We start from the raw sequence: 15,322 nt of genomic DNA, 5'->3' as shown, positions 1-15,322 counted from the left end.
GACTCAGAATTCAACTACAAGGTATGTATTTTTTTTACTCGGGAGTCTGTGTTTCTTGGCCTACTTTAAAGTAATTTATAATTATAACTAAAAATAATAAATGTATCCAAAGTCCAACCGAGTTTTAATGTTTCACTATCCACTTAAAATTTTTTCACAGTACATGAAAAGGAAAAGTCTATTTTATAACTAGCATCAGATTTTTATATTTTTATAACCAGCATTTTTTGGTAACTAGCATTTTTATAACTGGCGTCAGATTTGTTCCTCAAGGAAGTAGTTTCAAACCATCACAAGTATCATATACTCTACTCTATTTATCCAGCAACATCAGACAGAACTGAAGGTGTGTCACTTTCCCTGAACTCACCATGTGCAGGTGGAGGGATTTAGCAGGGTCCAGCATGCTGGAATCAATTAACATTAACAGTCTCCTCCGAATGTCAGCTGCTCTGAATGACACGGTACTAGTCTGAGCGCTAGTTACACACATACACAAGAACTTGAGCATGTCGAGGAAAAGCAGATCTTGCTTTGAAAGATGTTCTTCAGCTAAAGGATTCATGGCACCTGAATAAAAAGCCCTTATTAAAACTAAGAGAGGGACACAACACACATATATTGAACATTAACTCAAACATTTTCCAGTCTACAAAAAAAAAAGAGGGATGAAAGTCTACGGAAAGCAAAATTATGGTGAAAGTGATTAAACACTAAAAGCTTCAAAATTCTTCATGAAAAGTTACTCTAGGATTCTGTCATCAATAAATAATCTATACAAACATTCACGGAAGCACTGCCAAGTACAGCGAAACAGAGAGGAACCCACACTTCTGACAAAAAAAAAAAATGGTCACGTGAGTTATGGTACATATGTTAATTTGGATATTACGAAGCCATTAAAAAGTACAATGATCAGAACACTTGGGCGGCTCAGTCAGTTAAGCATCCGATTTCTGCTCAGGTCATATCTCACAGTTCGTGGGTTTGAGCCCCGCATTGGGCTCTCTGCTAACAGTTCAGAGCCTGGATCGTGCTTCAGATTCTGTGTCTCCCTCTCTCTCTGTCCCTCCCCTGCTCTAAATCTCTCTCTCTCTCTCTCTTGCTCTCTCTCAAAAATAAACATTAAAAAAAATATATTTTTAGGTATAATTACCAATAAAGCTTAATGAAAAAAAATGCTCACAGTTGTTAAAAGGAAATGAAGGCATAAAAAAACATGTGAACGGTTGATGCTGATTCCAAAAAGCGATGGCCCCAGGGGTGTTTTCACTCTCCTGCTTTGTTTTCCAAATAATCTATTTTAAATTCCTTAGATGAAGAATAACACAGATAACTAATAAATTCAATTCAAAATCAAAGAAATCTAAGGTACACAGAAAGGAACCAATCCCAGCAGACTATAGAAGGGACAATAAAATGGGCAAAAAATTGGTATCTCTGAGGCCTTTCGTAATGCCAAATCAATACAAAGGGAAAAAGAAATCCCAAGCAGTAAATGCGTATTTACCAATAGTACTCTGACCCTCTCCAGATGCGTTAGCATCACTAACACTGCCGGCAGGGTAATCACTGAATAGACTCATGGATGACTGATCCTCCGCCTCCATCAGACTTTCGTCAGGATCATCTTCCACTGATTCCACTTCTCCATAGTCAAATGGCTTTCTGCTGAAGGATGCCTTCAGAGAAGAAAAACAAAGATGTTTAAATTAGCTTCTTCCAGAAGCATGTTTTAGTTAAAATTCACCTAATCAAACAATTCAACATTCACATCTATGAATGCTGCAGTATTATTTCTATTAAATGTCTAACAATAAAAAATGGATACACTGTAGTATGTATATACAACAATAATACGCAAACCTTAAAAATAATTTCTTACAATAAGCTTTGTAACACCCAAATGTCATGAGCATATGGGGAAAAGTATAAATTGGTAGGACTGTTTTTGAGGAAATTGACAATATCCATCAAAAAGTAAAATTCGCATTCCTTTTAAACAAGCAATTCCACTGCTAGAATTTTTTTTTTTTTTTTCCAACGTTTATTTATTTTTGGGACAGAGAGAGACAGAGCATGAACGGGGGAGGGGCAGAGAGAGAGGGAGACACAGAATCGGAAACAGGCTCCAGGCTCTGAGCCATCAGCCCAGAGCCCGACGCGGGGCTCGAACTCACCGACCGTGAGATCGTGACCTGGCTGAAGTCGGACGCTTAACCGACTGCGCCACCCAGGCGCCCCTCCACTGCTAGAATTTATTCTACATTCATGATATACACACATACTAGTAGACAGAAATACAAGAATCTTTACCACAAAACTCTCTGTAACAACAACAAAATAGAAACGACATCTAATGGTAAGGTCAGATGGACTAAAAATACATATATACCATTCCCATATAATGAGATACAATGCTACTTTAAAAAAACAAGTAGGAGCGCCTGGGTGGCTCAGTCAATTGGGTATCTGATTTCGGCTCAGGTCATGATCTTGCAGTTCGTGAGTTCAACCCTGCGTCCGGCTCTGTGCTGACAGCTTGGAGCCTGGGGCCTGTTCCAGATTCTGTGTCTCCCTCTCTCTCTCTCTGCCCCTCCCCTGCTCGTGCTCTGTCTCTGTCTCTGTCTCTCAAAAATAAATATACATTAAAATAAATAAATAAATAAAAAACAGCAGCATGTAGCAACATAGAAAAATGACCAAATTACAGAATATTTTTCATTCAACATACATTTGAGTAAGTAGTGTACATGCCAGGCACTGTTCTAGACTAAAGAATACATGTAGCAAAAGCCCATTCGTATGGATGGAAGAAAAGTTAATGCCATGATGAGAAGGTGTTGTTCGTCTGACACAGTTTTTGTTTTTATTTTTAAAGATAAACAATTACTTTGAATTCTGGTATAGTGTTACATAGAAATAAGTGTAAGCCTGGATGATTACTTTACAATCATTCAGTCTATTACTAATTACTGAAAAACTAAAAGCCAACCAGTATGTACCGATATTAAGAAGCAAAGAATATATTCCCCTCCAAAACCAAATAACTTCAATTTCCACATTTAAAAATACATAAGGTGCCATATATCGTGAGATGAATACCTACCGAAGAGAGGTATCAACGAAAAAAGAATCAAAGAATCAATGAAACAGGGTGGTAAAACACGCATACTTACTAAACTTCTACAAATATCTGCAATATCATTCATTAGCTTTGATGTCAACAATCTCAGGAAAAATCCAGATGCAATCTTATTTGGACTGGGCTGTAATGAAGACAAAAACACAAGCAAACAAAAAAATAAAAACTTATTCTTGGCAGACAATATCTTCTCTATCTTAAATGAAATACCAATTTTCTTTGACGCTGGAAATTCTCTATCATGAGAAGCATGGATGATCAGTTTACTATCAGGGCCAAGATATAAACTGCATCAACAACACCAACCTCTTTTCTTAGAGTAATAACTACAGCACATTTAAGTATATTGTGTATAAACATTAAAGTAAAATACCGACTACTGACCCTAAACACAAGTGATAACTGTAAGTTTGAATTCACACTTCCATTTCTCTCCTTCCCCATTTACAGAAAAACACAGAAAAACACATTACGTTTTTTTAGCTAAAAACAAAAACAAAAACACATTATAAAATCAAAAATATGTGCTGGTAATATTGTTATGTAGCCATGTAGTTATCATTAGCTTTCGAAAAACTTGCTTTCCAACTGTGACTGACACTCTGGCCTGGCTCAGGTACAACTTAGGTCTGTTCCAAATCGAAACAAAGATGACACAGAGCAACACTCTTTCTGCCAGGGTTCTACAAGACTATCTGGGCAAAAGAGAACAAGGCATGTGCTGGAGTTCTCTATCTTCATGGTGCTCACTAGCCCCGGTACAGTGGTATGCACCTCACATGGCCACAGTCAACAAATTTTTACTAAATGAAAGAAAATACGCTGCCCATAAAAGAGTTGCCTCTGTAGTTGGCTATAAAAGTGGTAATCCCAGAAACCTTCCCGAAATGATGAAATTCGTTCCTGAGAAACTCAGATTACCTGTTGCTTTATTCCTGTGGATGCTACCTTTATTTACATTCCATTTAATTGTAAATTACAAATGGACCAAAAAACAGTACCACCAGCACCCAGTTATCCACCACGCTGAGTGACCACACAGTGAAGTAAGAACACCTTACCCTGGTACAGTTAGACAAGCAACGCGTACAGAGATGCATCAAATTTCTCAGTGAGACAATCCTAGATTCTTCATGGGGCTTATTTTTAAACACAGTGATACTTTCTCCGGCACACTGCATGAGAGACTATTGATAAAAGAAGAAAAAATCCAAACTCTAGTTAAAATGACAGTTTAGGGAGTGCTCTTCAAAGTCTACTTAAGAAATAGAATCAGTGTTCTTAAGTTATACTTGGCTATCCAGAGTAACTAAAAGTCATAGTAACAATTAACAGTGTTTTTAATGACTTAACGTATACTCTGTTCTCCTTACAAACCACACGCTGACAGAACAGGACTCAGAGATGAAAGTAAGTTTCATGTGTCCAGCAAACCTGCTTAACACTCAGTCAAGGATTCTTTAGGATAACTGATCACAGAAAAAACGTTTAAAAGTGCCCATACAAGTCAGTATTTTTCTTTAACAAGATTAAGTGTTAATGTGATACTATTTCAATTACTCTACGTATAGTTGGGTTAAAATCAAGTTTTAAGGAAGGATGGATAATTCCATTTCTCTCAGACAGCATAAACCAAAGAGAAAAGGTTACCCTATGTAGAAGTTTTTATGTTTTCTCAAGCAAATATACCAATTTCCCCAGGAATACATTGCACTCATATTTATCCAGAATGTGAACAGAATGAATTCTCATACCTTGGCTTTCTGGAACAACTCTGATTTATATGCTTCCTCTTCAGCTATTACACCCATGTAACAATAGCAGCCAAGAACACCCACCACAAGACTTGAACATCGGATAAGCGTTTCTGCATCTGTAGACTTCAAGTGAACCAAGAAAGAAAAAATATACACGTTTCACAAATAATTTTGAGTACCACAGTTATCTTTTGTAGGAACAAATCTTAGGTACACATTAAGAAACTAGTTAACTGATTTAATAGTGGCATAATTCTGATTATCTCTAAAAACATCTAAGAGATCCCTGCGGAGTTGTGATAAGTAGAAATCTTGGGAAAAACAAAACTATCTCCTAATGGCCAAGTTAGGCATCTATCTCCTCTTAAAGTAGCACAATGTACTGTACACAAAGGCCCTTAATATTTGAGGTATGGTGGAAAGAAAAAAAATGATACACAAATAAAAGTCTATAACTCTTTGAATAGGAGCAGAAATCAGATTCATATAAAGAGATATTAAAATGACATTTTGAGCTTCAGAAAGATAAGAACCCTGACTTACTCAGCTTTTTAGACTCTAGAAACTACCACAAATTTTGCAAGTAGATATCACTCAGCCAAATTTACACAATTATTTACAAATCTGCAATGGCTACACAGAAAAATAACATTTCCAGATTGCTCTGTTCCTATATTGTAGGAAATGGCATTTTAGGGGAAAACACAGAAGACTGTATTACTTTGTCATGAAAATGGTTACAAGCGTGATCTAGCAGAATGTCAGTAACTAAGGATAAGACATATGAAACAGACACACTATCTCTTCTCTGGCTCTGTGGGTCATTATCCCACAGATAATGAATTCACTCCTCTGAGTAACTTACAAATTTTATTTTATTCAACAAATATTTCACCATTTACAATATAACAAGGCATTGTGGAAGATCCAAAGATTAACAAAAATACAGATGTCCTTTAAGGAGATTTACAGCATGGCTTGAAACATCTGCATATAAAACATACACACAAATATCCATGGGACAAGGAATATACTAAGAGTTACTTTAAAAAGAAATACTAGGGCGCCTGGGTGGCTCAGTCAGGTTGAGCATCCAACTTTGGCTCAGGTCATGATATCTTGGTCCTCGAGTTCAAGCCCCCACATCAAGTTCTATGCTGACAGCTCAGAGCCTGCAGCCTGCTTCGGATTCTGTCTCCCTCTCTCTCTTCCCCCACTCACGTTCGCTCTCTCAAAAATAAAACATTAAAAAAAATTTTTTTGACAAATACTAAGTACTGTGAAAATCAAAAGATGAATTATTATGGCTGAGATTATCTAAAAAAGGCTTTAGCAGGATTTTGACATGTGGATGATTTTGAACACACAAAAATAGGTAGAAAGATATTTATTTCACGTCAAAAATACCAGGAGTTTCGGCAAGAGAATAGTACACACAAAGAAAATTTGTGATCTTTTTTTCTTTGAGAAAGAGAGAAAGAGAAAGAGAGACAGAGAGAGACAGAGAGAGACAGAGAGAGAGAGAGAGAGAGAGAGAGAGAGAGAGAGAATCTCAAGCAGGCTCCATTGCTAGCGTGGAGCCCAACACCCAACGCGGGGCTCAATCTCACCACGAGATCATGACCTGAGCCAAAATCAAGAGACAAACACTTAACCAACTGAGCCACCCAGGCGCCCCATGAGAATGTGTGATCTTAAGACAGTGAAGAAAACGATTTATGAGAAATTACTGGTGACCTCTAAACTATGGGTGATTGCTAGATCATTTGTTACATTTTATTAACACTTCTCCCTCTTCAAGTGTCACCAAGATCTTTGAGATCAGTTTAAATGATGTTCTTGTCTGTTATTGTAACCTCTCCCTCCTCTCAGTGGAGAGGTTCTTTCTCATCAAATAATCCCTATGCTCCAAACCATTATTGTTCCCCACAAACCCACACAAAGAATTCTACTTCTTTAACATCTACTGGAATTCCTGGTACAAAAGAAACACAAATTATTCTTCTTGGGTCTTTCTGCTCTTGTAGTAAGTCTTCCCTATTTGTACGCATGTACTGTCACTATGCTTTTTTTAATTAAGCCTGTCACCATCCTCAGGGCCCCTTCTGCTGTTTCTCCTTCCTAACAGTCCACCAAAGTTGAGTCAGATGTAGTCTTTAGTTCTTCTGAAAATCTCACCTCAAAGGAGTAGTTATTTAGAAGCTGTTCTGATAACCCCAGAAGACAGCGATCCAGTGATTCCTTGAGGTTCTGGTGGACAGAAATGCGTCCACTGGACTGGAGCTTTTCTACAGGACATTCCTTCACAATGGTTAAGAAATCCATCTTGTCGAAAGTTGTCTGAAGAAACAGTTCTTCAATTTCTGAGAACGAAGACTCCTCTGCATCTTTGTGGTGTTGTTCACTTCAAGAGAGTAAGACCTTAAATGTACAATCAAGTGACCAACTGCTTCACCTCCACGCAGCAGCAATTTATCACAAATGAAAACTTTAACTTAGCATCTACTTTACAGACTGCTTACACAATTAACGGATTAGTCTTTTTAAAGGCTTCTCGGCTTTGGAATGGCTACGCTCGTGTACCAGCTTTCATTTTGCAATAGCAAATTCCACTAACACATGGATAAAAGACACATAGGTTATAATTTCAAAGGCAAAGTCAGAAAACATTAAAAAGAAAACATTAATAGCACCAGGTACAAACACTAAGATAAACATTATCTGAAAACATTTTCCTTTTTTCCGCTTTGATTTCTCCAAAATGAAGGAGTTTTTCATGCTATGCCCTCTCAAGGGAGATCAGGAGTCTTAATACTAGTGAGCCATTTTCCGCCACAGTGATAATCAGGGGCCTCTTCAATCAACTAAAATGAGGTTTTTAGACTTATTTTTACTTTGACCTATCCTCCATTACCATTAATTTTAAAATGAACAGATTTTACATGGCATACAAAAGTGGGTCACATCTTTAAAAAACTCATGTCTTAACCACCCATGATAACTATTCTATTTCTTCCATTGGCAAGTGTTGCCACGCTATACTACACGGCATTAAAAACCAGTCGACAGGATCTAAAATTATAGAACGCAGATCACTATCATTGAATTAAAAGCAGCTTTTTCCCTGGCTCAGAGATGGAATTTTCTTTAATTGATCAACTTAGTTCATAACTTTTAAGACGTAGCTACTACCCTGCTAAAATTATTATCTTTGTAATTAACAGCCATAGCTTAAACGAATACAGAACTCTATTAGATAACATACCATTCTGGCACTCTTTGGAAAAAATTCATTGCAGCTTTAGAGTTTTTCATAGTGAGACTCACAAGAATTTTCTCCAGTGCAAGATGAGGAAAATTACTACAAAGGAAAATTTAAAAAAAATCTTCACTTAGAAGACCAAAACCCATTGAATGCATTGTTTATACTTAAATATCCATGTTTGGTTGTAAATCTTGACATCACTTTCTTTCATCGTTACTGAATTTTTTAACATCTAAAACAAGAATTAAGAAGCATACGTTTATTTTATGTTACTATAATTTTCAATACTTCCTGGCAGCAGACTCATCTAATTTTTAAAAATTGTATCTGAAACAGATTGCGAAATTAAAACAAAAGCACTAGGACCCACAAAATCCCATCCTCTACTCCTTCAGTCCGGACCATCAGCTATGGAAAGGTTACAGGGTCAAGCTGCTCCCCATTCTGGGGCTTAAGCCCCATTCTGACTGTCTCCAGTTTCCTCCCCCCCATTAATTTAACACCCGTCACGCACAAGATACTCCCATTCTGATTCCGGGATACGTCTGCGTCAGACATACATGCAGATGAACCTACTCACAGAAAATCACAAAGGAACACGGAAGTGCTCAAAGAATTATAATTCGTATTATACAGGCACATCCCCCTGTGTTCTCACTGTCTCAGCAGAGATAAAAACAAAGTAAAAGGACATGAAGACATCCAAGCACAAAGACACAGAACACTGGAAAAACAAAGGGACTGTTTAATATTTGGGGTAAGGTCTGAGAAACCCCACATTACCACTGTGCGACAAGCCATCGAGTATCAAACAAGCACAAGCCTCCGGTACCTCCCCATACAAAAAGCAGCTGGATGCTAAGGAATTCAAATCACCTGTGAAGAACTGGGGGTGGCTCGGTACTGTCTTCAAAGTCATCCTCTAACTGATAGAATAAGAGCCATTTCATTATCAATTCCTTTAACGAAAAGCTTCTATTTACTTCACATGTATTCTGCTCCACTCCTGTCTTTACTGTTTCTGGAACAACGCAGATGGTCAGGGCCAAAGTCAAGCAGCACACTGCAGGACTACAACAAAACAGAGGGCGCTGTTGTTAAAAATAAGCTTTCCCCCCCCCCACCACCCCGGGCCCAGTCCTAATAGTTCTATGTTTTCTTTCTGCAGTAAGTGCTATCACGAGAATAACCAAAATTAGATTACATGTGATGAAAGAATGACAAAGCGTTCCCCACCCTTGAGTGACAGAATAGGAGAGTCAAGAATGGGAGAAAAGAATTGCAAGAGGAGACTATAAACGCTACCTATATATTCTTGCAGGAAAAGCAGAAATGCACCAATTTTAAGTTACCATCTCCTGTCCACATTCTTCCCCTCAAGAACAATTTGAATCTCTTTGGTTGTTTTTTTTTAAACGTTTATTTCTGAGAGACACAGACACAGCATGAGTGGAAGAGAAGTAGAGAGCGGGGAGACACAGAGTCTGAAGCAGGCTCCAGGCTCCGAACTGTCAGCACAGAGCCTGAAGCCAGGCTCGAACTCGGGAACAGGGAGATCATGACCTGAGCCGAAGTCAGATGCCCAACCGACTGAGCCACCCAGGCACCCCCAGAATTTAACATATTTTTAACTGAAGTGAAAAACTACAAAAACCAGAGGGAAAAAAAAAAAAGTATATGTATATATAAAAATCTAATACAATACATAAATCAACCTACCATGAAGGTCTGCAGGCTGACCCAGTAAATAACTTCCAGAATTCTCTATCAACCTCAATTAAACCACCTTGAATTATAGCTCCAAGTAAGCCAAAGTTTTCAGCTTGTATTCGTTCAGAACTTATACCGCGAAAAGTAATAGACCAAATTTTAGTCCAGAGTTTCAATAAATCTGATTTCTGTGAGCTTTCCAGGTCTGATTTCTTGCCTTGACACGATGCAAGCTCCACAAGGCACCGTAACACGTACGGCGTGCGCTCCCCATGTCGCTGCTGAGGCAGAAGCTGGTACAGTATCATCAGTAATGGTGACAACTCATAGTTAGGTAAACTTGAAGGATATTTTGATATTAATTGGGTTGCAATCTGTAACCTAAAAGAAAAAAGTGTAATTAATTTGAAAATGATTCAAGTCTATTAACAAGCTAACAGAAAACAAATCTACAGACATAGCACCTTTACAGTATCCTAAAGAATCACCATCATTACTTTCCATACTACTCTCCAAATAAAAGGCTCTTAGTATTTATTAAGCCCTACTTCCTAAAGTGACAGGAAGAATGACAACTTTTTGGCCAGGTAGGGGAGCTGTCATATTTCCCTTACACAAAAATTCTGAGGAGTAACTAAAGGTAAGTGCACCTGACTGGCTCCGTAGGTAGAGCATGTAACTCTTGATCACAGGGCTGGGAGTGTGAGCCCCACATTGAAGCCTACTTAAAAATAAATAAAAAGTAAATTATCAATTTTCTTTCATTTATTTTTTTGTTAATTTTTTAATGTTTATTTTTGAAAGAGAGAGAGAGAGCACACAAGTGGCAGAGGGGCAGAGAGAGAGGGAGTCAGAGAATCCAAAGTAGGCTCCATGCTGTCAGAGCAAAGCCCGAAGTGAGGCTTGAACCCCACGGACCATGAGATCATGACCTGAGCCAAAGTTGAAAGCCCAACTGATGGAGCCATAGTTGTTTGGCTTTTTTGTCCTCTAAAACAAGAACAAAAAAGCCAAACAACTATTCTTCCTAGATGTTGGTTAAGTCAAAAAATATTTGCTGTGAATTCTTAGAATGCATACTGCTCAAGAAGAAGAACTTTATCTTATTCATCCTTGCATCTATAATGACTGGCACAAAGCAAGTATTCAATAAATAACCCTGCAGGAAATGAACAAACTGAAGAATCTGAAATAGGGATCCTCCACTATATAAAATAAACATGAGCTCAAACACTAGGTATCTAAATCAAGATGCTTTCCCCCACAACGCAATTCTATTTAACTATTACATCAACATGGGGAAAACGGAGGCAGGGATCACAGAAGCTTGACTGTCACCTACAAATTTCTTAAGTGTCCTTGTTCAAGCTGCGGAACCTTCCTCAGTTTGATAAAACGAACAGGCTGGACTGGATGAATTCTAAAGACTCCTACCAAACCTATTATTTTATGTTATCACAGAGGTCAACAATTTAATCATTTAAGTAACTGTGTATGCTGTACCTGGCAAAATTTTAAAAAGACAACCTTTCATTGTGGCAAGAGGTCCAAATTATTCTGTGATTTCTGAATGCCATCTTTAATTTCTTCCCAAGCTACTTTTACTAGCAGGTGCTGTACCTGCTAAAATGTCTACGTTGAGATGCGCAACTCAGGAAATTCCACGAGCCACACATGACTGTCTCCCAGGCTGCTGTCCCCCCATCTCCTTTGCTAAGGCCGTGGCCCCGGCTCCAGCACATGAGCCACGGTGGTGGACCTCAACACGTCCCAGCAACCACCTTCCCCTCCGCCAATGACTGGTTTAGGAGTGGACAGATGACCTAGTTATGGCCAGGCTGTTGTAGTAGAGGTCTCATAAGAAAAACTAAATGAGACCAGGATGACACTGAAAAAGAGAACATTTTACCAAGGCACAAGATCAAAATCATTCTGTGACTTCTGAAGATGATCTTTTATTACGTCCCAGCCTAATTCTATTTTCCTCTTTTTGCAAGTTGCACCGTAATCATTAAGTTCTCTTTGTGTGATAGCGTAAGATTGAGAAATCTCCAAAGATCTGGTATCTTCATTAAAAACCTGTAAAATAACAAAAAGACAACTTACTTTTTTTGTTTTTTTACACTGTTCCTGTTTTCTAATAGTTCATGAGGGAAAAAATGTTCCTCCTCAAATTAGACACAGGAAAGTCATAGAGCAAAAGTAATAAATTATGGAAATATATAAGCATGATAACATAGTAATGAACAAACATTTTACAGGACTGTAACAGCTCTCCAGGAAGCACATATTACCAAGCAAAAATCTCTATTTTCAATGGGATTAAATTTAAAAAAGCTTTTTTAATTAAAAAAAAGTATTTTAAGTTTAGCATTAAGAAAATATCTGACAAATGAAATTACCCAGGATGTTAATCAAATTTCTGGGAAAAAGTTTTACTTAAGAAACATTAAAAAAAAAAAAAAAAAATTTTTTTAAAAAAAAGAAACATTAAGCCATAGGGGCGCTTGGGTGGTTCAGTCGGTGAAGCATCCGACTTTGGCTCAGGTCATGATCTCGCAGTTTGTGGGTTCGAGCCCCACGTCGGGCTCTGTGCTGACAGCTCAGGGCCTAGAGCCTGCTTCAGATTCTGTGTCTCTCTCTCTCTCTGCCCCTCCCCCACTCACACTCAGTCCCTCTCTCTCTCTCTCAAACATAAAATAAAAACATTAAAAAAAAAACCAAAACTGCCATCAACTGATGAACGGGCAAAATGTAAAATACCCACGCTACTAAACATTATCAGGCAATAAAAAGGAATGAACCACTAGTTCCTAGCACAACATGGACGAAAGACTACAAGTTGTTTCCACGTAGTTTACAGTTGTGTTTCTATTTCATTTACATGAAATGTCCAAAATAGCAAATCTTTAGAGACAGAAAGGAGCTTAGTGGTTAGCTGCTAAAAACTGAAAAAAGCTGGGCACTGGGACTGACTGCTAACAGGTACAGAGTCTGTTTGGGGAGTAGTGGAATTATTCTGGAATCACACAGTGGTGATGCTTGCACAATATAGTGAAAATACTGAAAACCACTCAATTGTGTACTTGTATGCTATGTGATTTCTAACTCAGTAGAAAAAAAAAATTTTAAACAAGAAACAATCTGATTTTCTACAGACAACCTTTTAAGAATGAAGAGTTCATCACTAGTTTTCACTAAGTTCATGTGTGCAAAATAGTTTTTTAAGTCAGAAGATTAATTCCAAATATTTACAGTATTTTGAACAGAAAAGCTACATATACAAAATAATTTGACAAGGTTTCCTATCAGAACGCACATTTGAAAAGTCCAGTAAAGGGCACCTGGGTGGCTCAGTTGGTTAAGCATCCAACTAGATTTTGGCTCAGGTCAAGACCTCACAAGTCGTGAGATGGAGACCCACATCAGGCTCCACGCTGGAGCCTGCTTAAGATCCTCTCTCTATCTCTAAAAAAACCAAAAAAACAAAAAACAAAAAACCCACCAAATAAAAGGAAATTAATGGAAAATTTCAACCAACTATACCTGGTGACAAATATCTGCCATCAGGTCAATCAAGTTTTCCTTGACAGCAACATTACGGGATCCTGAAGAGTATTTCCCTCTGCTTCCTATATGACTTATCTCATTAATCAGCAGATCATATAAGTTGTATAAGATACTTTTCCATTTATTTGATTCATAAGCACCTGTAATTCAAAAAAAGAGAATATAATCTACATACACACTCCATTTGCCCCACCACCTCCCACAAAACCATTCAGCTACTGAGGCGGAAACTGGGCCAACTGCCCACTCAGTACTAACGCCTCTTGTGACAATATCCTTGGCAAACTCTACTTTGTAAGTGTCCGCTTCATGCTCAGCTTACCTGTGTTTCCTATAAAATTCTTCAATAGTCTGATTTTTCTCTGATCAACTCAATGAAAATCTCAATCGAACTTTAACTGTGTCTCTCCCCTGAGGCAAATGTAATTAACATGCTCTGTCATTTACATGAGGACCAAGTTCTCACTACATCATTTAGAGAAAAATGTTACCAGTTCCTTTAACTGGTGTACAAATGACATGTTACCCAGACTTCTCATTATTCTGGTCACCTTTCCCTAAACACACTCCACTCTACTATATCTCTCTTCAAATGGTGACTGTCCAAAATCTGGTAGACAGAATACTCCCACTGTCATCTGACCAGATGGGTAACAAAGGAGCTGTTACTCCCCACAAAGAACCATAAAATCTATTAACGCAGTCTAACACTACATTAGTGTTTCTGGCAAACTCACCATCCTGTCAATTTTCATCCTAAATATACCATTAACTAAAACCCTAAACATATCATGCCATCCCATAAATTAAGCCTGATCTTCATCCTGGTGAAAGCTGTGTGAAAGATGACAAACTAAGAGAATCCGCCATTCTTTGACTTCAGGAGTTTCTTGGGCCACAAATACTCTGACTACACATACTAGAAGAGCCCATTAAACATTGCTACTTTTGAAAAAAATTGGCTATAACTGTTTTCTTCCATTTTAGCTGCTATTACTCAGTGTAGCATGATTTCCTAACACAGTCATTACGCTCGCCATGATGAATTCATCCAAAGGCCAGTACAAGGCCAAAAGTAAACACACCCTGAGCATGGGGGAACTCGTTCAGTTCCTGTTCCGCCCAATAAAGTTCCCTTCTACTGAATGAAGCGAAACCATCCCAGCAGTACTCTTTCTATGAAGGTATAATTGACATGCAACGTTAGTTTCATGTGTACAACGTAATTATTCGGTATTTGTATAACCTTGTGAAATGACCACAGTAAGTCTAGTTAACATACCTTACATAACAAAAAAAGAAAAAAAAAAAAGCTGCTTCCTTGTGATGAGAACTTTTAAGATCTACTATCCTAGCTGCTTTCAAATATGCGATATGTATTAACCAGCAATACTCTCTTGATGAAAAATGAAGGTAAAGGTATCAAAGAGGAGAAATCATTCATTTCTGGTATTCCCAGCAAACAGGGGCCTGGATCAAGTATGAGGTTTAAAGCAGTATGTACACATCTCCCTGAGGAACTGACTAATCTGACGGCTTTGGGTCCATATTTATCTTTTCTACCTCCTAATAAAAGCCACATGTAAATAAACAAGGCCCTGCCTTCTCTGAACTCTTTTACGCTACAGTATGAGAAATACCTTTTAGCACCTAACTGCTGCATCATCAGCTCCCAGAGGGGACATCGCGTCATATTTGTGTTTCCTTGTGATGCTTAGCAATGTACTAAACAAACGGCACAATATGACTTGCTACCACAACTTCAAATTCTAAAAAAAGTGTGAGAAATATCCCTATGACTAATACCATTATCAAGCACAGTAATCCATAAGAAGGTCATAACCTCCTACAAAATACAATTTTCATACTTAAGCC

The 15,322-nt window shown here is 38.0% G+C and overlaps 1 protein-coding gene across 4 annotated transcripts in view; it reads right to left on the bottom strand.

Moving 5' to 3' along the window:
• ATM (ATM serine/threonine kinase) overlaps window positions 1-15,322 on the bottom strand; it is a 130,113-nt gene that overhangs the window by 90,452 nt on the left and 24,339 nt on the right. For all 4 annotated transcript variants that reach the window (XM_043579252.1, XM_043579250.1, XM_043579253.1 and 1 more), the window contains 11 exons: window positions 13,424-13,587; window positions 11,787-11,956; window positions 9,887-10,258; window positions 9,044-9,238; window positions 8,168-8,263; window positions 7,081-7,306; window positions 4,900-5,025; window positions 4,207-4,332; window positions 3,180-3,269; window positions 1,511-1,682; window positions 371-570 (listed from right to left, as the gene is read on the bottom strand). In XM_043579252.1, coding sequence (XP_043435187.1) covers window positions 371-570; window positions 1,511-1,682; window positions 3,180-3,269; window positions 4,207-4,332; window positions 4,900-5,025; window positions 7,081-7,306; window positions 8,168-8,263; window positions 9,044-9,238; window positions 9,887-10,258; window positions 11,787-11,956; window positions 13,424-13,587 — 1,937 coding nt within the window. The remainder of the gene's footprint in view (window positions 1-370; window positions 571-1,510; window positions 1,683-3,179; window positions 3,270-4,206; window positions 4,333-4,899; window positions 5,026-7,080; window positions 7,307-8,167; window positions 8,264-9,043; window positions 9,239-9,886; window positions 10,259-11,786; window positions 11,957-13,423; window positions 13,588-15,322) is intronic.

Source organism: Prionailurus bengalensis, chromosome D1, assembly GCF_016509475.1.
Source record: "Prionailurus bengalensis isolate Pbe53 chromosome D1, Fcat_Pben_1.1_paternal_pri, whole genome shotgun sequence".
NCBI lineage: Eukaryota > Metazoa > Chordata > Mammalia > Carnivora > Felidae > Prionailurus > Prionailurus bengalensis.
Note: the sequence above shows the minus strand (reverse complement) of the source record. Positions and strands in the feature narration are given on the sequence as shown.